The sequence below is a fragment of the Psittacula echo genome (assembly GCF_963264785.1).
Source record: "Psittacula echo genome assembly, chromosome: 4".
Classification (NCBI taxonomy): Eukaryota; Metazoa; Chordata; class Aves; order Psittaciformes; family Psittacidae; genus Psittacula; species Psittacula echo.
The window spans coordinates 74,861,103-74,886,139 of record NC_137738.1 but is presented as its reverse complement, the minus strand read 5'-3'; the positions used below and the strand labels follow the sequence as shown (position 1 = coordinate 74,886,139).

The 25,037-nt window shown below is 37.2% G+C and overlaps 1 protein-coding gene across 1 annotated transcript in view; it reads right to left on the bottom strand.

The window, feature by feature from the left end:
- The window catches only part of IMPG1 (interphotoreceptor matrix proteoglycan 1), a gene marked incomplete at both ends in the record, with an annotated part of 62,847 nt that overhangs the window by 2,914 nt on the left and 34,896 nt on the right, over positions 1–25,037 (bottom strand). The window contains 6 exons of the mRNA XM_080615914.1: positions 2,688–2,907; positions 3,689–4,230; positions 20,040–20,550; positions 21,391–21,467; positions 22,921–23,174; positions 24,537–24,557. Coding sequence (XP_080472040.1) covers positions 2,688–2,907; positions 3,689–4,230; positions 20,040–20,550; positions 21,391–21,467; positions 22,921–23,174; positions 24,537–24,557 — 1,625 coding nt within the window. The remainder of the gene's footprint in view (positions 1–2,687; positions 2,908–3,688; positions 4,231–20,039; positions 20,551–21,390; positions 21,468–22,920; positions 23,175–24,536; positions 24,558–25,037) is intronic.

Here is a 25,037-nt window from a genome sequence, read left to right as displayed (position 1 = left end):
CAAAGAAACATGGCAGGCTTTGAGGCAGCTAGAGAAAACAATTCACATTTACTGGCCTCCTACTTGTGCATGGTAAGAGGATGTAGCCTAGCATAAAAGGGCACACACTGTTCTTTCTGTAGGTGACAGAGCGGGCATGCAAGCTTATATTTACTTACAATTTGTTTACTCCATCACTATTAAGCTTTGATTTTATTTTCATCTCACTGACAAGAATTTTCACGTTCAGATATTTTTATTATTATTTTACTGTAAGTGCTAGTTTTATACTCATGGATACTATGCTGCAGCTTTGCCTATGTGTTAGAAATATTTTCAGCTGTAATGACCTTAAACACATAATTTAGGACATGACAAGCAGAAGGGATTTGATTATTTAATATTGCACAATACTGTGAGGACTGCAACCTAGAAACACTGTCTAGAGAAAGTGCATGCTGTAAAGGCATGTACATGTAAACTCTAAAAGTGGGCATCAAAGTAACACAATAACTTACAAAATAACTTTATTCCCTTGTTTATATTGGGAAGGGGGAAAGAAAAAATTCGGGTACTTTGTTTTGATCATGGCTACTGGATTTTGGGTATTACATAATTTAGTTTCTAATGAAACAGAAAAGCGGATATTAATTCTTACAGATACTTACCCCACACAGAATTGCACTTCAATCAAAACCAGAACGCTTACAAAGGAAAAATGGTTAATAAAAGGGTTTGTATGATTAAGGACTTAATTAAAACAGTGACAGCTGCATTAATTGCATGCCTCTTGTAAGTCTCTCCCTAGTGTCAATGGTCAGTTTACCTTTATAGTATTGGAAATAAAGGTTGATACTGCTAATAAGGAGACATGGGCTCTGTCGAAGCATTACCCAGGGTACTGTATGCTGCGGTCCTGCAGTTTTCAGAAGCTGAAAGTTCTCAGTTCATTTCCATTTGACAAGTAGACCTCGGTGTGATTATTTCACTAGGTTACAGGGTCATTTTTTCATGGTAATGTTTCGTTTTCCTTAACAAAGCATTGGGCTACTTACCTGCCATACCTTGTCATCTCTTCCGTGTTTTCACTTTGTTTAGATTACAAAAATAGTGCATGCAGGTATTTTTAAAAACCCGCTATGTTATTCTTTATGGCATTACTTATGACCAGTGCTGTCAGCCCTTTGCAGATGCGGAGCCTTGATACATGTTTTGAACTGTCAGTTCCCATCAGTGTTTCAATTTAGTATAACGTTATTACCACTAGATGGCTCTTACTTTCACAAGAAATCGTAATTTGCTTAAATTACCTTAATTTACTCAGCAGGTTAGGGTTGGTTTGTTTGTTTGTTCACTGGTTTGTTTCTTTGTTTTGTAAAGTAAAAGACAGTAGGTCTTTGAAACACCTGTATGGGAATATACTGGCTTTCTAAACCTAATTTATTCTATTTTGATATTTTACTACTGCTCATAAGCCTTGAAAGAACAGCTCTTCCAGCAAACTCAGTGTGAGATCGTTTTCTGGAATTAATGTTGAAATACCACACCAGTAAAGCAGATGATATGGATGAAGGTCAAAGATTTTAATTTTTTTTTCTGTTTGCATTTTATAAGCTTTCTAATTCTAACATTTATTTAATGAATACTCGCTGCCAAAGCAGAGAACATGCAGTACCTCAAAGTTCACTCTTTCTAGTGAACTCATTTAATACTTTATTCAGCAAAACATCCATTTATCATGGGCATATTAGAAAGTTTGAATACTGTGGCTTGTTAACTTTCTTTACCACACACTACCTATGCTCTTCGTGGCCACATGGAGATAGGTAAAATGAAAATAGATTAGAAACTGCCTACATGAACTGTAAATGGATTTTTGCTCTGGAGTAGTCGGAGATCTGCACATAAAAAGACAGATTAACTAAAACTGCTAAAGGCATCTGCATGGTAAGGTATTGGTAAAGTTGTTCTCCATGCCCATAAAATTAAATTCAGCCCTGGAAATTATTACCAGACTCTGAAAATAGATTCAGACTTCAAATTTATAAAACAATATAGTTTGTGAAACTTTAAGTATCTGACATTACAAGTGTCCAGATGTGTTACAGACTTCTTACTGTTTAAGAAAGACTACAGACTTATCTGAAAGGTACTAAACCAGGAGGGATTCTGGAATTCCAGCTCTATGGAGTGCTGCAAATAATAGTCATGCTCTTGTCAGTGAGCATTCGTACAATCCAATTACTCCTAGAAATTATCTCCTTCTGTCTTGAACTCTGTAGCTCTTCAAAAATAGATTTAATGACTCTCTAAACTATGGTTTGCTTACAACATTGCAAAAATCATCAGAAATTATGTGTAAATACTCAAGTGCAACATTTCCATGGGTCGCTTCTGTAAGCTGCACATGACTTCTTCATACCTGCCTTTGCCCAGCCCTTATTCTAGAGAATTTTTAGTTCACTCTGTTTGGCTCTGAAAAGCAGTTGGTGTATATGGGCAGACCAACTCCTCCACCTAGCATTTCATTATAGTATGAAAATATGTCTGTAGATAATTTGGGTTTTTTTCTTATTAATCCTGATCACTGGGAGTCTCTTGTTAATACCGTTATTTCCAAAACAGTGATGCTTCTGAAGCTGTAACAATCTGAAAAAGATTATCTGCTTGGTTTTGGTTTTGTACATACGTTATTACCACAATCTTACCTGGCTCAATATCCAGGGAATAGCTGTCAATCTCCAAATTGAGGCGCTGGGCTGCAGCATCACAGAAATCTTCCAAAACACAATGTACTGCTTCTGTGATATTGTATGGCACTGTCCTGGCAAATTTCATTTTGCTATTCACAATCACACTTCCATTCCTGAAGTTAAGTATTTCCAGTTGCTTAAAACCTGTGAGGTTGGACTGAAGATATGGAAGTAGCTGCAAAACAGAAAATTGTGTTTTATTTTAACTTCCTGTTAATGTCTACCCACTATTAATTTATCTTATAGTAACTCTTTGTTGTTGAGTAAACACATCATGCATTTTTTTGTCTGAATTTAATGTAATTGTTAAACTCTACCACCAAATCCACTTTTCTTTTAGCACTGTCTTCTGACTTTTGTGTCTTTCTCAATAATATATTGAGACGGATGGACAGTGATTTTCCGTGTAACAAAATTCATAGCAGCTGGGGATTTTATTCATCTGGAAGAGAAAAAAATCACCTCACTCAAAAGCCAACTTTAATTATTTTCAAGCGTTCAATCCAGGCAGGTTAGAGCATAACACAGTAGGTGCATTACTGAGCTGACCTTCTGCCCTATTGTACCCACAGAGAAAATCCGGATCTAATCCCATTCCCCCTGCTAAACTATGATATGTTTTAAAAGGCCTGTTTTTAAATGCAGCATGTAGACACAACCCTTAGATGTAATCAGCACTGCTATACTGTTGATGTGAAGCTAAGAAAAAGACAAATAAATTACATGCCAGGCATATATCTGGAGTCTCTCGAACAAGTAGAAAATTTCATGACTGACTTCATGAACTTTCTTCATACCCTGAGGGCATCCTAGGCTTATGGAGCCTTTCAAAATACAGCTTTATCAGACTGAATTGTAGCAGGGTCTGATATTATCAAAGTGCTCTACTCTTCAGTATATTTCTTTAAACTGTGCCTGACTATTGCAATATGTTGTTCAAGTTGATTTTCACCCACCAGTTGCATGAACTGTTGTTCTAGCGCTTTGTATTCTGTCGAGCTCCTATTGAAGAGGTCATCAGAAAAGTGCATGTTGGTTACCCTCAGGCTGAAGAATACCACTAGCTCTTTGCCTTTGGCTGCAGTTGTCATGGAGCTGGTAGTTACATATTTCAGTGTAGGAGCTGGGGTGGCTTCTGCAGGCTCAGTTGTCAGCACTGGGATATAACCGCTGCCATGCTCCACTTCATCCACTGTGGCTGTGCTCATCACACCGATGTGATCTAACTCTGCAGCAATATCATGCACTCCTGTCCCAGGCACTGTGGAGTCTGGTACCTCAAGGGCCTGTTCAATGATCTCTGAGAGGCTGTAGGATGGGCTGGTTGCTGAAGGCAGCAGTGCTGTTTGATCTGATGGTAGCACAGCTGTAATAACATCTTCAGGCTGTGTGGTAGAGAGATCACTTGAACCAATAAAGAAAGGCAAAGTTTTGTAAGTGCTGGCTGGCACTAAAATGTCATCACCTGATGATTCTGGTTCATCCATGATCTTAACTGCTGCAGAAAAACAGGGAGAAAAGAAATAGCTACTTGAAAAGCAAGCATAAAAAACATCAAGCATGGAAACAACATGTTTATTGTATTCCACTGAAGCATTTTAAAAAACAAGTGTTAACACTACCTAAACATGAAAATTGTATTTCCATCACCAAGGAAAGATTACTGGAATAAAACAACTCATCCACATGAGGTGGATTGAGTAATGAGATTTCTGTGGGAGCTCTGTTTAAATAATAATTACACTTGGTAAGTATTTCCCAAATCTCTCCAAAGCACATTCTTGTTTTGAAGGTACCTACTCACACTGTCAGTTTATACTGACTGAAAGAGTAGATTGCATCTTTGAGCTGTCTGCTCAGATCACTTGTACGCTGGAGTCATTTTGTTCCCCTCTGCAAGAGGCTGAAGCTATTATTTGCCAGTAGTCATAAACAGTAATCACTGTTATGAAAAACAGTGCAGCCTCTTCAGATGCAAACTGAAGAGAGCAAAACTGTGTCAATTTACCTAAAAGACAGCAGTACCAGGGAAAACAAATTTAAACCTTAAGAAACCACCTGTTGCACGTGAAGCAGCCATTTAATCAGATGCTGAACTCTTGAGGTCCTCATGGAGGCCTGCTGTGGAACTAGGATGTGTGGTAGCTATAACTGAAATCCAAATCTAAAGCTTGATGTATGAGACTCTGAATTTGGCTTGCAGCTATCTGGCCACAATGACTTCACAGAACACTGTGGCCTTCAAGCAACTGTCATCAACCCAAGCTGACAGCTAGTCCTTTTCCAGTGATATAGTTACGTGGGCTCTTCACGTGGGACTTTCAGCGGCCCCCTCCTGGTAAAATTCACTTATCAGTTGATAGGAAAGAAGTTTGTCTCCAATTTGAACTCTTCCATTCCATATGCACTAATTTCCTCCTCTCAGTGGCCAGTGAAGGTAGTAAAGGAAAGCAAACTTCTGCATTGGGAATCGCCTCTACTGAAGATGTCAACTAACCTGTCCATGGCGCATGAGTTTCCCATGGATGTTCTTTGTGTCTCTTTCAGTTTCCTTGCTTCTGAACAAACAAGGTCCAATTTTTTGCTCACTGTATTGCTGATTTTGGGAACAAATTTGTATCTTCAATAAGGAAAAGCTTAGTACAAGATAGCTGTCTATTTTCTTGATGCTTAATTTAACAGCACATAAAAACTCTTTCCTTTCTCCCTGAAGGTACAATACCTTGGTCTAATGTGGATTATTTTCTATATAGCCCCATTCTGCTAAGCTGAGCCCCCTTCTCGAAACATCAAGGAATCCTTTTAAAGCACGGTATGTGGTTTTACTAGAATTAGACGCTCAAAAAGAATTTTCTCCCATCTGGTTACCACTTTGCATAAGCTTAAGTTAAGAGATGCTACATATATTTTTAATCCTCTTTATTGTTTATTTTATTATGTGTGTTATAGTGTGTATATATATATATGGTGATTCAGTGATAGAAGTATAAAGAGATAAAATACATGCTAATAAAATAAGTTAACATGAAAATAATAAATAGTATAATATCAATATAAATATAAAATAAATATTTATAAATAATAGTATCAATAGTAATAAATTAAGTAAAACACATAATAGACTGACCAGTGGTTATACTAGTAGAGTAGGTTGTGAGAGAGCTAGATTTACTTTTTGGTTCTACTTAAAATTCCTGCTCGGGAGTCTTAAGGATACACCTTCAGGTGGTACTGAACTCTCTTCTAGAAAGTATTTAAAAATGAGATGCATCCTCTAAGCCAATAGTTTTTTGCTCCCTTTTAAGTCAATAACGAGATATTTATCTCACTTGAAGAAAACCACCCAAATATTCTGCATCTTTTGGAGTGCCTTTATATATCTGTTGACTTCAGAACATATACAGCAAATTTATGAATGATGCCTGCTTTTCCACTTACATAGTCTCTGTTATGTAAATCCATCTCTTCAGCTCCTTGTGGCACTATTGTAAGGTCAGTGATTTCTTTGATGTGCTCTGATGTATGACAAGGACTACTGAAGTTTTTTGAAAATGGGAAACACTTTCCATTGTGCGGTAGTTTGAAACCCCGAGCAGGGCAGTGTGGTTCTGGCCCTGGAGAAGGCTCAGTGCATTTTACTCTGGAATACCACTGACAAGGTGTTACTGGAGAGTTGCTCCTCCTACTCTTAGTTCTAAGGTTTTCTCTTCCTCACAAGTGTTTTGCATGCCTCAGATAACAGAACTAGACTTTTTTTGTCTGTTCTGTGCAGAAGTGAACTTCTAGAAACAATATTCTGAGGCAGAACTCCTCAGGTAAAGCAGTCTGGAAGTAAAGTTACTACAGCTGTTTCTACTTACGCAGTCACTACATCAGTAACTAGTGCAAATGTTATTTTGTGATGTTCTTTCAGATGAGTTTATTTGCATATAAATACCTGGTTTTGATAGGTATTGAGTAATGGACACTAAGGTGCTGAGGAGTATAAGGCAAATTCTTGCTAGAGCAAATTTTAATCACAGCAGCAGTGCATGTTCTCATAGCTACACATAAAAAAGCATTCTAGAAACAAGATGTGCACTACTCTGACAGGGGTAATCAAGGAAAGAACAACTTCTACTTCACTGCTTTCTGGATGCATAAAACATTGCAACTGCCTCACAAGATGTTCCCCCTCTTTTGAAGACCAGGTTATTAGCTCCTGTTACATGTTCCCCTGTTATCTTGCAGCTCAAAGTTGGGTAGTCATCAAAGAATGTTCCCAAACTGTCCTGGGCAGCTGCCGCTGATGGACAAACATTTTGTTATGCTTTGGCTCATCAGAACAAATCAGTAGGCAGTGGGTGCAGCCAAGACTCTTCAGAGACCAGGTTTTAGGGGAGACAACTGCAAAACAATGGAATCCCACAGGGGGTACCTATTTTGCCTTTAACACTAGCTGGCTGATGGCAAGTTATTGAAGATCACACATCTCTGTCAATATTTAGTACCTCTTTCCCGTATGGGACAAGGCAAATTTTTATAGTCAATTGCTTGCATGAAAACATCTTCCCCCAAGAGCCTCACTTTAACTGGCAGAATATTTGGAAACCAGAATGATTTAGCTGACAAAAATTTCCACTTGATAAGGGACTAAATTTCAGCTATTTTGAGTTTGATATGTAGGATTGAGTTCTAATTCATATTTATCAGCAGTGAATTTCTTACCTTCCACATGATGAGCTCCTCCCATCCCTCTACCACATCCCCAGTGGCTGTGCATGACACAAAATATGTTAAATTTTGTATGCTTATGTACAAAATAACGAAAGAGCCTAGAGCACTGGGGATTCTGGAGAAGATGCTGAAGTACACTGCTAATATGGAGCATCTGTGGGATGGGATGCAGAAAAAGACCAAGCGGTGCATTCTCTCTTACTGCAAGGCCAGACTGTGCTGATCTGGAACAGGACCACAATGTGTGTACAGCAAATTCCCATTCAAAGTAGCACAGTTGTCCAGTCTCCTTTTATTTGTTGTAATACATAATTTGCACTGCTGACAGTGTAATACAAGGCCTACAGTCCTAGTCCCTCCAGCCCTAGAAAGCACCCAGAAAAGAATACCAAATTGCTGTATTGTTGTGCATGCTGCATAAAACACCAAATGCTCCACCAGAGCTTGATGCCCTAATACTTCTTTGAGAACTTGAGATGCTTTTCTCTTGTCATGTCCTTGTGTTTCTTGTGTAATCAAGGATACGGACAGATTAGAGAAGAAAAGCCTAGCCATGTTCTCTGTTTACAAAGCTCTTGATGTTACTTGTTATGCTGTTAGGGAGTGAGAGTCACTTATTAGTTAAGGAAACTCAGAACAGATTTCTTAGCATTAGTGCTTGAGGCATTAATGCAGGATGATCTACTGATGGGATGAACCTGCAGCTTCAGAGCAACCTTCTCTCAGCATGACAGCAAAACACATGGTCATGATTGATAGTATTTGTCAGGTACATTGTATTTTAGAAAAAGGTAACTACAGGAGAAAAAAAGTGCTGGAATGGCTTTGAAATTACAGCAAGTTTGAAGCAGAATAAACATACACATTATGCATTTGGCAAATAGCCGTGTATATGTGTGTGTGTGTGTGTATATATCTATATATAGAGAGAGATAGTCTATGCATAGATTATAAAGGTCTTCTGGCATCCTCTTATTACAAGCAAAGTAACTTGAAAGACCTTGGGGGGGCATACCAAGATGATCTCAGTGCATGTATCACCTGTGTTCATATGTTGCCATTTCTTATCAGTCACTGTCTCTCCAGCTGAGATATGTAAGACAGTGACCAACCATAGAGGTGGTGTTAGACTTTTGCAATGTGAAAGTAAATGGGCTCCCCGAAAAGGCTTCTGAGTGCTTAGTGAAGCACAGCACCAGCCCTGAACGCAGGGGTTACTATCCCCTTCTGTTGGTTACACGTTTTCTAATGTGTCTCACGTTACTGTTCCAAGACTTGCAACTTACTGAATTCAAATATACCCCAAAACTAACCATATTACATCGAGGTTAAACAATAGAATGGAATTAAAAATGTCTGTCAGCAATGAAAAATTCAATTTGAACTCTCAGCCACCACTGACCCTCCCAAAGAGATGTTCACTGAATTCTCCAAATGTTTTTTTCATATTACATGGATAATACTGTACTGAAGAGAGTTTAATATCTGAAGTTAAACTGCTGTTGGCAAAGATGTATAAACACTGAATTAAGAGGCCGCTTCCTGGGTGCATTGCTATATTAAATCTTTCTAAAAAGAGTGCTGCATGCAGGCATTTATTCCCAGCTGAGGGAATAAAATACATAGGTTTGACTTATCAGAAAGAATCAACTGCCATTTCAACAGCTTTATTTCATTTCAGGTATCTAATTAGTTGGTCCTCTTACATTTTTTTAAAGTGAGGAAACCTTTTATAATTGACCATGAATAAGGAGTTATTGTTGGGGAAAGGTCAAATTGTCATGAGACATTTTTCTAGTGGGTTTGTGTTAATAAGCAGACCCAGAAGATTATGTATTAAGAGGTCCTGGTATTTCATTTCACTCATGAGCTTAATAAGCATTGACATTTCCTATTGGCAATAGCAAATTTTCCAGTCCACTGACAAATATTTTTCTGTATATGAAGGTTACAGTACTGCAATGTGCATATATATATATTTGTATACATGCTGGCTGAAGAAATAACTAACAAGGGAAAAAGTGTGCAATGAAGAGACTGGTCCATAATGCAGGGTAAGAATCTCCTTATAGGCGGCTATGCTGATATAAATACCAGATGGACTGGTACATCAAGCAGCTGGATTCAAATCTACATTTTTTGTTGGTGCTTGAAATGCCACAAATCCCTGAATGCAGGACTGTTGTGTACAAACAAATAGATGAAGTGCTGAATTTGTGTTTGAGGTCTTTCATTTTTAACTAGGACACAAGTAAGATGAGGATTAAGAGATTTAAGAGTCTCATTAAGCCAGCATGTCACAACAAATGTCTTGCAGCACATAATTATTAACTTTGTTCTTTTTAACTGTAAAACCAAGGCGGAAAAGCCAGAATGATCTACGGCTATCATTCTGTCTGTCAATATGAGCTCCCCATAAGCCAGGTTCAGTGTCCAGTGAAACCAACAGACCTCTTTCTCCACTGACTCCAGTGAACCTCAGTGCACTGGAACTCCATCTCTTCTCTATCTCCAGTCCTAAAATATCTTGCATCTCTTGACCTTTTTTCCTTAGCATCCTCACTGACACTTTTTGAGGAGCCTGTGTTTTCACAGGACAGCTTGATAGCTGCAGCTCTAGCTTTACTTCTCTGTAGTGCTCCGTGTGACTTAAATAAGAACTCCTCAGATTATTCTGAAAATTTTCTTATCTTGCAGCTGTGCTTTATCATCATGTTCTCACCACCAAAGGTGCAATAAATGTCATTCTGACACGCTGCCACAAGAGGATAAAATCCTACTTAGTAATGATAATTTTCTTATTATTCTCAGAACAATTCAGTTCTACCTGACACTCTGAAAACTAAGAGGATAACATAAAATTTGCAAAATGCATACCTGAAAAGCTAAAATACTGTGAATTCAGGGTGTTGAGCAGCTACAGCTTGCTATTCTCTTGTCTATGTTAATTATGAAAGAATCTTCCAAGGGTGCTTTAGCTGGGCTTTGCACACTGGCATCAAGGCTCACCTTCTGTTTGGTAAAACTGGGTAGCCTCTTTTACTGATGCTTAGCTGAGTAATTTGGCCAGAGCATCAGACTGTGTTTGATTTGGAATGTTTGCTCCCACACAAAGTTATGATATGGCCCTCATCTCACGTCAGTGTCCTTTTTTTTTGCAGGTCAATAATGTTACACACTTCTGCAATGTCTGAACAAATGAAAAGCAAAGAAATCTTCACTTGTCCCTCAAAGACGCATAAAGATTTAAAGTAAATCATCAAGGACAAAGCCAAGCCCTGACTACTTCTACTTTCCTGCAACTTTGCTCTCAGTGCAGCTAATTCTGCCTGAGAGAAGCAGAATGATGCAGCTCATAAGAGTCTGACTGCCCATAAACTTTTCACTGGTGTAAATTAGCTGATCTTACTCAACTCATACAAAGTTTTCAGTACAAAGAAAGAATTCCCTCTATGAAATTAGGGTTAATATTTTCGTTGACCCATCTCTCCTTGGGAAATGAAAGCTCCATTCGGAAGTCAGTCAGTAAGACATCTGCCTTTAGCAACTTCATGTTTGGACACTGTACCTGTAAAAGCCCTCCAAAACATCAGACAAATTATTTTTCTCTCTGATTATAACTTTCACATGCACTGGCCAATGCATGGCTGAAAAATAATAATTCACCTTGCCATTATCTGTTCTGTTAAGGACTTTCTTTACTTCAATTAGCTATCTGCTAATAGTTTTCTCATTAAAGGTTTTTGCATGTTTTTTGAGTAAGCCTATTTCTTTAAAGCTTTGAAATAATGCAATAAATAGATAATATATACTTTTTTTTTCTTTTCCAGCTTTGAAGTAGCCATTTAAGCACAACAGGTGGAAATACGATAGATATACAATTAATAGAGAAAGCTTATTTTAGACCTGTGTCAAATTCATGTACTGACAGACTTGACTATTAAGCTTTAACAACTGTCATTGGCATTCTCCTATTTCAGCAGTTCTAGAGGTTTCAGTATTTCAAAACCACAGAAGTACTTTGAACAAGACAGAAATAGCTGGTGCCTAAAGCATCCCCAGAACTCGCAGTAGCAGTGTCTGATTTCATTTTGCACTGAAACTATGCAATGGGAGTATCTGCAGAAAACTGGAAAACAATCAACAATAATCTGTTAAACCTGGGTCTCAACCACCATCCCACCACAATTTCTCCCCTGAGTTCAACAGCTGTTGCACTTGATTATGGTGACAGTTCTTCCTCTCAGTTAAGATTCAGAAACATTCATTTGCCTCTTCCCTTCTCTGACTATAGCAGAAGAAAAGTCAGTAATTCCATATTGATTGCTTTAGGTAGTTAACGGTATTCACCCTTGTAATTAAAGTCAGATTATGAGGTTGTATTCCTGCTTTTTACATGAAAACTGTACAGACAGGTGTATAATAAGATACCTTGTATGGACAGTAGGTCAGTGGTTGTTTATTTCCATAATATGACAAGTCACTTTTACCATGTAAGAACTTTCACCTCATCTGCTACTGAGATCGTCAGATGAAAAGACATACTAGTGCTCAAGTGCTCTAAAAGTCAGTTTTCTAATAAAGTCCCTGCTAAAGAAATGATTCAACTGGGGTATTATACTGTAGTGAAGGAAGGAAATTAATAAGTGCATTTACAGTTTAAACGTGTAAAAATGCCAGAGACTGCTGGGACTGTTATTTATTGTAGGCTATTTTGCATTGAAATTCTGCACAGTTTGCTACCATACTAAAATTATATTAAAGTATATCTTAAACAATTAAAACATGAAGCTAAACTGAGAATTCTGAACTTCACTGGTGTTCACATTAGTGAATTAAATAGAGAAGAAATTGAGAAGCGTTGAATTCGCAAATATTAATACGTCTACATAGCAGTGAAGTCAAAGCTGAATATGAAATATCTCACTTAAGACCATAGTTGCAGAAGGATTAGCAGCTCTTATTCCCATTGTTGATTGTTCTACGGTTAAATTTGAAAAATTTATTTCATGAGTTTAAAATAATGAAATCTGTGTGAAAATAACCTAAACCTGGAAACATACAGAAGCATCCATCTAAACATTGGAAATACTCCTGCCATGCCACTGTACTGATTTTGGAGCACCATAAATGGAGAACCTGGAATATTATTTTTGATTCATTTTACTTTAGAATAATTAGAAACAAAATGTGACAGGTTGCAATATCTATCCTTTGGACATGGAAGCACCCTCCAAATCCCTGCCCTCTTTCTCTATTTTTCTCCACTGTGTGACAGGAAAAAATAAAGAGCACAGTTTTGTAGGCAATGGGACCATAAGACAGTGTTGTGGTACTGAAATTTATTAGTTTGCAAAACAGTAAAAACAAAATAGAAGTCACAAGATATAAATTCAAGAGATTTGTTGACCCAAGGACCTAAAAACAGAAAAGACAAACATGACATTAGAAAGTTAAAAAATGTGACTCTCTTGAAATCTTGTAATCAGATGAGCACTTTAAGATTTGTCCTGATGCTTCCAGGCATTCATTCTCCTCAAGCCACACTACTTTTTCTTTTTTTATTGGAGCTTTGCAGTATCATATAGGCTACTCTGCTTGAAAGCCCATCTTCCAAATTACATGGCATTAAAAATAGGTATTAGAGGAATGTTTGGCCATAAATAAAATTTTTACTGTAAACTCAGTTATCTGTTATTGGCACCACAATTCCGCAAGTATTATATTCTACAATACTTCAACTTAGAAAGAAAAAAATCCACCAAATGGGGAAGAATGAAAAGGAAACCTAAACATAAAATGAACAAAAAAGGAATCTTTTGCATCCAGGGTTGGTTTAATCATGTTCTTACTGATGCAGATAATGATCTTACCATTCTACAAAATGAAAGTGAAACTTCTACATAATTCTAATTTACACCTGGATATCACTGCTCTAAATTGTGTTTAGTCCTGTCCTTTACATACCTTTCTGTAACGTTGCATTGATAAAACAATGTTAAGAACTTGTTGGAAAGAATGCATTTTATCTTCAAGCAGAAGGCAGAACTTATTTCCCCTCTACCCCTCCCCCCCCTTTTTTTTTTAATTGCAGTATGCAGACATATGAGATTTATCCTGGCAGGAGCCTTGCACATTCTAGATTTTCACAAACGCAAACTCTATTGTATTTAGTATAAATATTATTACAAATATGTCTCCTTTTAAGGTTTTTATGTATTTTTGTTAGTTTTAAATACTATAGCATCTTTCAAACTGCAGAACAAACACCTTAAATAGATATTGGCATCAGTGCCAGTTATGTGAGTCATCTCAGGTGTGGTTGAGAAAAGCAAAGTTGGAAGGCTAAGCCCTCTCTCTAGGTAGAGATATATAACTCCATCTAGAGATGTGATTCAGAGCACCTAAGTTACAACTTGCCTATACTAGTCTAATACAGGTGGCATGAATTATCTGCTAACACGCAACTGACTATTAAAGATTCCAAGCTGAGCTCAGGTGGAGTTTCTGAAGCTGGAAGGAAATGGAATCCCTCAAAGTGAGAACTGTAATAATTATAGAAAATAAAATATCTGGTACCTTTTGATCATAATACATTATTTCTCAAATCCAGCATTTCTAGGAAGACTAAAAGTATTAGTGAGGGAAATGTATTATTTAGGGCATGATACTCTCAGCAGTGCCACTCTAACTGATATTTTTTCCAACAGGACCACGTGACATCTAAACTTAATTAGTTTCATTCATTTATGATGTGGCAAAGGGTAATCTTACTCCCCCAGCTCAAAAGTCTGTATTATTTGTTTTAAAGTATTTTTATTATTTTACTACTCTATTAGTCACAGGTTTTTATATAATTTTATTCAAGGCATTAATATATTAAAGTTATTTGTGATACTGGATTTTGAAATTCTGAACTTATTTCTGGCCTTTTTATATTCAATTTTTATTAGAGGATTAGAATTAGTTTAATCATGTCTGAAGACAATAAACTTCCTCAAAGAAGTTTCTAGCCCGTAAGTTCTAAAGAAAATTAGTTTTCTGGAGCAAAGTGCAACTAGACCACATGCAACAACAGCTGCATGCCACTCCTGGAGGAGAGCTCCTTCATGCACAGTGACAGAGATGAAGAAGAACTATGGGTGGTTTGTAGGCTTGTCAGGTTTCCAATGTTATCACATGGCAAGCACACCTCTCCTCTGAGTGTGGAGCCTTTGTGACTACTCCTGTTTTCATAGGAAACAGACAAGAGAACTTTCCCGTTTTTCCACTTTAGATCTAATCTCTGAACACTGCCAGAAAGGTGGGTTTTAGCACAAAATGGGATCTGAAACTGAAATGTATGAAAGCTTGCATTACGTATGTTACATCTCACTCATGGTGGAGGGCTACCTACAACCAATATAAAGCTTACTTAAATGAATTGATTTTAAGTCACCTGTATTACGGTGAAATTGGAGGGAGGGAGACGATGAGTTTGGAGAGAAATAACATGAACACGGAAGGGGACAATCCTCAGGGGAATGCTAATTATAGAAGAAGTGAAAGCATTCAGGAAACTAGTACTGAGGGATCGTTAGCGTTGAGAGTCTAAAAGGACACGTGAGGTTCATGAGAACCTCATTGCAGAAACAATGGAGTTGACTAGCAATATGCAGTGATGAATGTCTGAGAAAAGCCCCAGGTGTGTGTGTAGAATATGAGATTCTGGTCCTTGTGGAAACGATGGGATAGCAATGCGTGTCTGTGTCTAGGAAAGGGACTTAAAAATAAGAAATATGAGTGAACAAGTGCCAGAACACTGAGGTGCATCTTGCTGCTACCTATATAGGTGGAGAATGAGGTGTTAAATTTTTTCATTATACAGGTAGCTCAGATTTGCCTCTGGATCAACAATTTTCTTGCCAGGAATATAAATTGTTTTCTGTACTTTACACAGTAATTTCAATGAGTCGCTGGAGTTACCAATTGCATATAAAGATTCATTCCATTTGTTTTGGTTAATGTTTACACATTTATATCATGTATTTGGGGATGTATAAGAAATCATATTTGTAGGAAGCAAAGCTTAACTTTAAATTAAAACTGAAGTGATTGGATAGCTTAATAATTTAAACAAGTGATGTGTTAAATTGGGAAAATATTTAGCACTGTTTCTCTTGTATATTTTTTTTGGATTAGCCATTTCATTTTAGCATGTTTAATTATGTTTTAAGATGTGATGCAGGTTTTGTTCTATTCACATTGTTCCTGCTGTACCCCCCATCGTGACAGTTGAGCAGTAGGCTATCATTAAATTTTTGCTATACACTAATCACTTACTCCAATATGTTTAGGACTCTTCAGGATACTTGTAGTATTCTCAGTGTGCTATTCCAAATTTATCACAACAGTGAAAACACTATGCATATTTTCTTAAATCTGACATATCCTAATATGGGCCTGCTGAAACTTTAGTGTTCAGCCTCATCTTCAGTTCACAGGTAACTTTTAGGCTAATATCATACCTAATGCTTGAGAAAATGACATGGCTACACCTACCTGTTTACTTCTCCAACCATTGGACTGAAGCAGCACCTCCATGAAAAGCATTCTTTGCACATCTGAAGCAGCAAGCAACAAGTGAAAGGGCACATAGAGAAGCTGTTGAGGGAGAATGTTAAGAAAATCCTGTCAGTTTATGAAAAGAAAACATAAGAAAAGCAGAAAAACATGCAAGGAAACAGAGGAGTTCTTTACCTTGTATAACCATAGATGTGGAAAACTGCCCAGTCTTCCTGTCACAAAGGATGGGTGAATTCCAATCCTGGGAACATCCAGAGTGGTTCTTGCAAGAAGTAATGGGACTTTCTTTTCCATCGTAATGCTGGTTATGCCAAACAGAAAGCTATGCTAAGTACAGATGGCGCTTAGGGAGCTGGGGATGAACCAGTTGCAGAAAGAATCCCCAAACATCCAGAAAACAGTTTTTCTACAGATTGCTTAGAAATTGTAGTGAGTGAGGAGAGCACAACTGAATTAAGTGCTGGTCAGTAGGAAGACATGACACAAGGCTGTGTGAATATATGAGGGTAATTACAGAAATTAATGAGGCTTTTATCAGTTGCACATACAGAAATGTGACCGCCATCTATTCCTTATCAGTCAGTTTCTCACAGGAAAAAAACCTCTGTGATACATCCTGCAGAGTCTTCTCTTAGAGTCTTTCTGGAGATCTTGAGAATGATCCAGGCTTGTGAGACTGAGATGCAGTACAACAGAGCAGCTGCAGTGTATTACAGCTACCTTTATTTTGTCGTATGATTCTGGAATAACTGCTCCAGAAATAATGCTTCCTCCATGATGGTCAGGAGATTTACCTGTGTTGCATATTTGTTAGTAGCTACAGTTAAAACAAATTCAAATTAAAATTCTCTTTACTGTTTAGGAAATAGAGCTTTATCATTTATTGTAGTTGCAGACTTCATGAACTCTTTTATCACTTTATATATTTGTTTGCATTTGTTTTACTGATGAAATGTTATTGCTTTTTGAAATAACTATCTAATACATTACACAAGTGTCTTCCTTTCTGAATGGTCATACTGTTTTAGATAGAGTCACAAGAAGATCACAGAGGCATAAAAGAAATTTAACCATACTGAAGACATACTGATGAGTTAACTCCAGAGGGGGAAAAGTATGAAGAAGAGAGATGAATGCTAGAGAACAGTGAAGAGGTATCATCTCAGACAGTAGAAAAAAGCAGAGGTTTTGCAGTGGTTTTAAATGAAAAATGGAAAGAGCTGAGATTTTGCAGGAGCTACAGCAAACCTTTCTGAGCAGTCAAATGTTTAAACCATGACATCTGATCTAAGCATTCCAGAACTTTTCAGTAAGAGGGTTTGTCTCTGAATTCTATTGTAAAATCTCAAACAGAATTTGATATTCAAAGCTTAGGCTTACTTTAAAGCATCTTCCTAGTAGTTCTGGGCTACTTTGAGGAGTAGAGTAAATGCCATCACTATTTGGCCAGCTTGGCTGTTTAATCCTCACAGGCCTGCTCTTTACCTGCATCACAGACAGCATCATTGTCCTGAACAAGCACAGTACCATGTGAAAGAAGCTTCACAACTGCTTCTGGCTCGTTCCTCACACTGGTTTCCCAAGCCTGACAAATCCCATCCTGCATGTCTTAGAAGGATACTTCTTGTTAGTTCGACTCTTCATCCCTCACCTGTTTTTTACTTTCCTTTTCCTACATATTGTATGCAGAACTTTGCGTTTATTTGTTTGTGTAAAGCTGAGTCTGGTTATCTTTTAAGGGGCTGTGAAAGAATTTTTTTTATTGCTTTGATCAGTGACCTCACATAGGCATAATTAAAGTAGTTGGTGTAGGTTACAGACATTCAGTGTTCATGAGTCTGTAGCAATGTTCAACCTACAGTGGAATACATGATAACCGATGCAATAAAGTCCATCTGTGAAACACAGTTGATGGGGAGACCTAAAAGAATCTCAGATTGTGTTATTTCTTGTAGCCATGCCTTCCTTTCGTGGTAAAGAAGAGTGAACTTAAAGTTCTAAACATGTGATGAAGAAAATTTGCTCTACTTTCTGGACTGAAAGGTGAGAAAATGGCTGGGAATTAATGGAGTAGAAGTGAAGGCAGCTGTTCAGACCCTAACTCTCTGTCCAGGCTCATACAGAACTAAGTAGTTCGTGCTGTTTCACACCAGCAACAGTTAAAGGTTTGGGTTTTGTGGTTTTTGTTTGTTCGTGTTTCAAAAAATGCTACTAAGAAACACAGCTATGAAATGCAGCCAGGCACAATGTGTGAAATATTCTGTGCCTAATAGTGAGGAATTTTGCTTGCCATATTAAAATTAATATCACCAACACTGTTGAAATTAATAAGACCTCTCTCATAAATGTTGTTAAGTCCTGAATTTCCGGATCAAATTCTATCAGTTCCTACGAAATATGCAACATTTACGGAAAGAAAAAAATACAGGGAATGCTGTACTCAGAACTGTCAGACATAAAAAAAAAAAGCTATAAAGGAATTTTAAAGAGTATACATTATTTACTCTTCTCTAAACTTAGTAACTAGATTTTTAACCTCTCTCTTCTGTTAAGCATGTAGTATGTTTCGTATATTACAAGGTTTTAAACAAACATAATAACTCCAGCTTTGTGTCGTTGCTAATAAGGTGTCCTTTCTTTTTAGACAGGGAACAATTATTTTTCTCCTGCTACTCAGCTGCAGAGATAAAGAAGAAATTCTTGTACTGTAGTGCTTGTTTTAGACATAACTTGTGTTCAGCGAGGAGGAACAAGGCAGTGGGCCTTCTCTTGGGGGAGTTCTTTTTTACGGTTCTAGTCAGTTTGTTCTGTCTTGCAGATTTACAGGTTCCACCCCAAACGTGCAACAAATAATTTCTTATAGTGTTTAAAGGGTCAGTACCAGCTGTTTACAGGAGCAAACATGCAGTTACAGAAGATCCATACCTCTTTAAGCAAACAATTCCATGCTGTGTGGGCACAGGCAATAATGGCTTTAGGAAAAAGAAAAACCTTGATGTAGCTTTTTTTACTGCATTTCAAATTATATGAGAAAGTTTGGAGAAAGTTTGAAGTAATTTGTGTTAGTAAGCAAGTGGTGAACTTTCCATTTGTATAATACTTGCTAAAATTTCCTTTGGTACTGATATTTGCCTGATGACATTGAAATTCGCTAAACTGTTTAATATATTATCTCTGAGGATCATTTAATAATCCAGAATGTAATCTTCATTTTGAACTGACATATCAGAGCCTGTGCAAGACTCAAATGAACTGTGGTCCTACACTCTCACTTCGAAACAATCAAGCAAGCTTGAACCCTGGGGCCAGGGAGAGGTCCATCTCCAATATCCTTCCTCCCATCCAGTGAAAAACAGTGAGGCAGTAACTGTAATAAATTACAATAAGGAAATTCTGTACGATTTTAGGTCTGAAGACAATGAATAAGACTAATATCTTCAGAAAAAATTGCTCTGCATTTTTGGTAAGACTCTGCTTCTCTTCAGTCATTTGGAGCTCTTAAGATACAAGCTTTTTTCAGCTTAATAGCAAATTGCAAAATAGATATGCGACTTTATGTGGGTTTTATGACATCAAATCCTTAACCCAATGAGTGAACACAATGAAAAATGCCTATAACTTTTTTCCTCCTGCAAATGTAAGACTTTTCAACAGTTATAATGGATGCTATTAATAGGTATACAATGCTGGTATTTGAAGGTATGATATACTTGTATCAGTAGGACTACAAGAATTTTTGCCATAATATCCTGTACAAGGCGTGCCTCATCTTTAGGCATTTGTTGCTGAGTTGTTGTTGGGGTTTTTGTTTGCTTGTTTGTTTTTTTCTTTGACAACCCTGAAGTCAGGTACCTTAGGATTTTCCTCAAGTAAGCATCAGAAATGTGAATTTTCACTTTTGAAAGTCCAAAAGAAATATCTGTCACAGCTGAAAGGAATGATTACTGTACTTATATGAGAACTCTATGTATATTAACTACTGGATCTCTTCTACTCTCTTTTATAGAAAAATCTTTTGTGTCTTACCTTGTCCAGACAGACTATCTTGGTCAACTTCTTTGAAAGGTGGTCCTGTTGTATCTTCAGGTTCAGTTTTCTCTTGCAGAAGACCAGGTGGGATAAAGCTACTTGTGGTATAAACTGCCTGTGTGGTGGCCTGCTCTACTGGAGACTCATAGCCATCGGTGATTAAGTCACTGCTAGCAGAATCATCTGCTGGAGGAGGCAAATAGGAATCCTCTGGTTTTGGAGGACTACTAGTGCTACCCAGAGCACTGAAAGGCACTGTGAAACTTTGGTGGTCAGCAGAGATACCTTCTGTGTCTGGAGTAGATTTCTCCTGAAATGGTTCTCTGGAAGGTTTGGTAGGGAACACAGGTTCAGATGAAACAAAATTGTTGAAATATTCAGGATCACTGACGTCTCCACTTAATACAGGGATTCCAGTTGTAAATTCACGGAACAGGATGCCTCCAGTTTGGCCCACTGTTGCTGTGCTGGGATAGCCCAGCGGGAGTTCCACGCTCATGGAGTCCTCCTGAAAAGGTTTATAAAAAAGCAGCTTTCATTATTATGTTTAACTTACACTGCTAAAAGCCACTAATAATCTTTAGCCACAGGAACTTGCAAACAGCTAACTCAGCATGAAGTCATGGGATGTATGAAATGTTTGGCATGCGATCCTAATCGCATTTCCTGTAATTTAAAAAATGGTCAAAGAAAGATGGCTTTCACTATCCCTGTCAATTGCTCTCTTTCTGTCATTGAAATGTACTACTGAACTGGTGAGACAGTGTAAACTTAGTAATTACAACACGAAAAGATAATCAAGCAGTAATTTTCACCTATAAATGCTCTAAACAATACAATGAATACTACAAATAAACATTCATCTTTACCACATTATAAAAGGCAGATATGTATTTTAGCAAAAGATCCTTTTTCTGTATATTTATGTACATTTTAACACTGTTTAATTAACAGCCTTCCAGTATCTGAAGGAGGGCTATAGGGATGCTGGGGATGGATTAGGGACTGTAGTGATAGAACAAGGGGTAACGGGTTCAAACTTAAACAGGGGAAGTTTAGATTGGATATAAGGAAGAAATTCTTTACTGTGAGGGTGGTGAGGCACTGGAATGGGTTGCCCAGGGAAGTTGTGAGTGCTTCATGCCTGGTGGTGTTCAAGGCCAGGTTGGACAGAACCTTGTGTGGCATGGTTTAGTGTGGGGTGTCCCTGCCCATGGCAGGGGGGTTGGAACTTGATGATCTTGAGGTCCTTTCCAACCCTAACTGTTCTATGATTCTATGAATTTCATGTTTTTCCTCAATACATGGAGAAATCAATAAATAAACATACCAACCAGTATTAACTTACCAAATCAGGGCCTGCCAGAGAAATAGTGACCATGGCCTGGATATCATTATCAAAATCACTAGATGGTCCAATAGATTCTGGATAAAAAAAAAAAAAGAACTAAATTAGATAGTGCACAATATCTCAGCAGTGGCACCCTGAAAACTGATCAAAATGAACTCAGTAAAAAACAGTATTAAAACTGTCCTCCATAAAAAAATTACTTTTAAAAATCCGTGCTAAGAGAAAAAAGGCATACATTTCCATTTAAGCTGGAAATTATGAGGAAACTAAGAACTTCATATACATTATTCTTTGTACTCCTTTATTTAGAATAAATGGGATAGGTCTGCAGAAAGCTGAACCATGGATGAATACTTAAAATCAGCTGAAGTGTGAAGCACTTGGTTAAATCCACTTGGGCTATGATGACTCATTCTGTTGTGTTGTTCATTAAGCATAAATTCTTTTCAGTTTTACCCAAAGTCCACACAATTGCTACACTCAAAGTTTCGGCTTTAGTGCCCAGTGGTTCCCTTCACCCTCTCAAAGAAGCTCTTTAAACATAGCTGCAGGCAAGCTGTTTTCTAAAACTGGTTATTAAAAATAACTAGTGGGAGAAAGTTGATTAAAATTGTTATTATTAAAGTGTTCTATAGCCACTTTTTCCCCCCCCCTCCTTATGTCTTTTAATCTAAATTAAAAGATGAGATTTTATTCTTACTGAAAACATTAGTTCATTTAAATTTGTTTCTTTTTTTGCAAGAAAATGCTGCTGTTTGTAAACGGAACACTTTACAATTTGGTGTGTGGTTTAAGATTGTTTTGGTAAACATACATATGAAAAAATATTTTAAATTATTTTCCCCATTTTTAACTCACCTCCCCAAAACTAGGGCTATGTTAGCTTTGAGAAAGATCACTGATGGACTAAATGGGGGTATTTATTAAGCGGATTACTGAACAGGATGAAGCCTTTAAATGTTCTGCTGGAGGTCTTCATGGCCAGCTACACTCCCTCTGTGTTTCGGAGAGCAAAATGCAGTTTTATAGTATGTTTCAAACCACCGATTTTTGCTTGAGATCAAATGCTCCTTAAGGTGCCTGTTTCTCTGATTTCACTGGGATGTTAGATGCCTTCCTTACAATTGAGACTTAGCTTTCAGAAAGCTATATTTATACTAGAGGAAACCCTCACTTCTTATCTCATCAAGGAGACCGGGAAATTAAAATGATACTGTGAATATACATAATGTTTCTCACTCCCCACCCCTCCCTTATTTTTCTTAGCATGCAAAATATCCAGCTTTTCTAAACAAACAACCAAGAAAAGCGGATTCTCCCATATGATTGGAAGTTAGGCTGTATAATTATAAAGGCATTTTGCTATGAAGTTTAACTTAGATCTGTGCATCCTTGGGACACTGCAACACTTAGGAGAATGAGATACATCAAATGAAAACTACCTGTTAGAGAGCAAAGGAGATCTTATTGAAATTGCATCAGTTTGAAAAGGTGAAACTTGTGGCTGGCACTGGCCTGCCTACTGACCATCAGTAAACTGAAGTGTTCCAAGGTCCACTGGCAGGGATTGGTCTTCATGGAGTGCTATGGCAACCAGTTGCTGGAGGTCTGTTACTGTGAGTTTAGTTGCTGATATCTCCCTCTCTTCCTTTGGAGAAAGTGGAATTTTTTCATTTTCAACCTTATTAGATCCAATAGTTGAGATGTCACCTGCTGTTCTCCTGATTTCTGAGCCATCTCTCTCAAAGTTTACCACATATCGCGCTATAGTGCTGCTTGATCTGCAAGAGGAAGATGAAAAAATGCCCAGTGCAGCAAAATCAGTTACTGGCAGAGGGTTGATTTTACAAAAAACAAACAAAAATACACGTAACCAGAACATATTACACTCTGTACAAATAATGCAGATATAGTTCTTCCTAATGAGGTTGCCATCTTCAAATTACTTTTGTAATGCTTAAACCTTTTTTTTTCCTATGTGTAATTTTTAATTAAAATTACAATAGTGAAGAAAATTATAAAAATGTTCTAACATAATCCAGTTTGATCTGACCACCCAGGGACCTGCAGAAATACTAATGTAAATTGAAGTCACAGATTATTGGTTCAAACAGTCGTAAATGCATGCTGGTTTCACTAGAAGCCATAATCACCTATTAATTATGCAGGAAAGGGATTAGTTCATAAAACTACAGACAAGCAAAAACCTTATCACATCTGGGGCTTTTCTTTTTTTTTTTTACTCTTTTTTGAAGAACAACAAGAATGTTAACTAATATGGCAAGGAAATCACTTTTCACAATGGCAGTTAGTTTTCCAAGTCCAAATAAATGGATATAGCTTCTCTCTAGAGGTCCTCGTTTAACAGAAGTCTCAAACTTTCACCATTATTAATAAATCAATTTACATAAATGCTAAATTCACCTAATTGGAATGAAAAAAGGAGTACATTGGAAAACATTTGTACTCCACTATGTTGCCTTTTATGATATCAAATAACTATATAGAGAGGAATCTCACTTTACGTAGTATGTGCTATGTATTGACGTTTGTACTGCATTTCAAGAATTCAGGAAAAGCATTAGACAATTCTTCCTTTCAAACTGCAAATTAAAAATTCTGGGAGCTGCTGGACAAATTATTCCTCAGCAGCACTTTTAAGCAACAACAGGCTCTGTAGCTGTTTGCATTACCAGTCAAGAACTCCCTGCATTTCATCAAGCTAGTAACTGGTCTCTTTGCCATTCTATCTGGACTGATAATGGAGATAACAAATCAAATTTTACATACTTACTGAAGATAATGTGTATATGGGAATACTAGGAAGCAGCAGATCAAAAATGAAAATTTAAATATTGTTTCCCTATTTATTTTTTTCACTTTCAGTTTATTACTGATAGAGATCTGTACTCATCTGTATGTTAATTTTCTTAGATTAAACACTTTCTTTCAGAGGGATCCTGACAAAATTTGATTACATGAAAATTTCAAATTAAGGTAAAAGTTATCCCTGCTGCTTTCTATCACAGATTATGTACTTAAGCAGAACACAGTCAGTTTGTTACATCATTTATTGATGTATCTATTGACGTTTAATAGTCTATAAAATGATTAATCTTAATTATGAATTACAGACAAATTACCCATCTTTCTCCTTCTTCTGTCTTCATTTCATCACATAATGAAGGGCGTGATAAAGGATTGCAAAAGAAATAAAAAAAGATAAATTCACGTATACCAGGAAATCAATCAGTCGTACATCAAAAAACATCTTTTGACAATTTATCTTCTATGCGTCATCTATAATTTTTATCTCTGTGAAAATGACAGCCTACTTTCCATCGTTTAGCTGTTTGTCTACCAAACAACAGGGATCTCCATGTTCCGAATGGGGAAACAGGATTTTTGCTTTACTTTGATAGTTTGAAATATCTACTTTCATATTTCCCACTATAAATGGTGCAATTTGAGCACTGCCATTGTTAATCTGTATCTCTGTGGTGGCAATGAACACCTGTGACAATAGTAGCAACTATTGCCATTACCACATATAATGCCTACTCAGATCCTAGTCACAGGGGTAACTTGACCTAATAATTACCTCCAGAAGACATGTCTATGTTGACTTTCCATTATATAGTGCC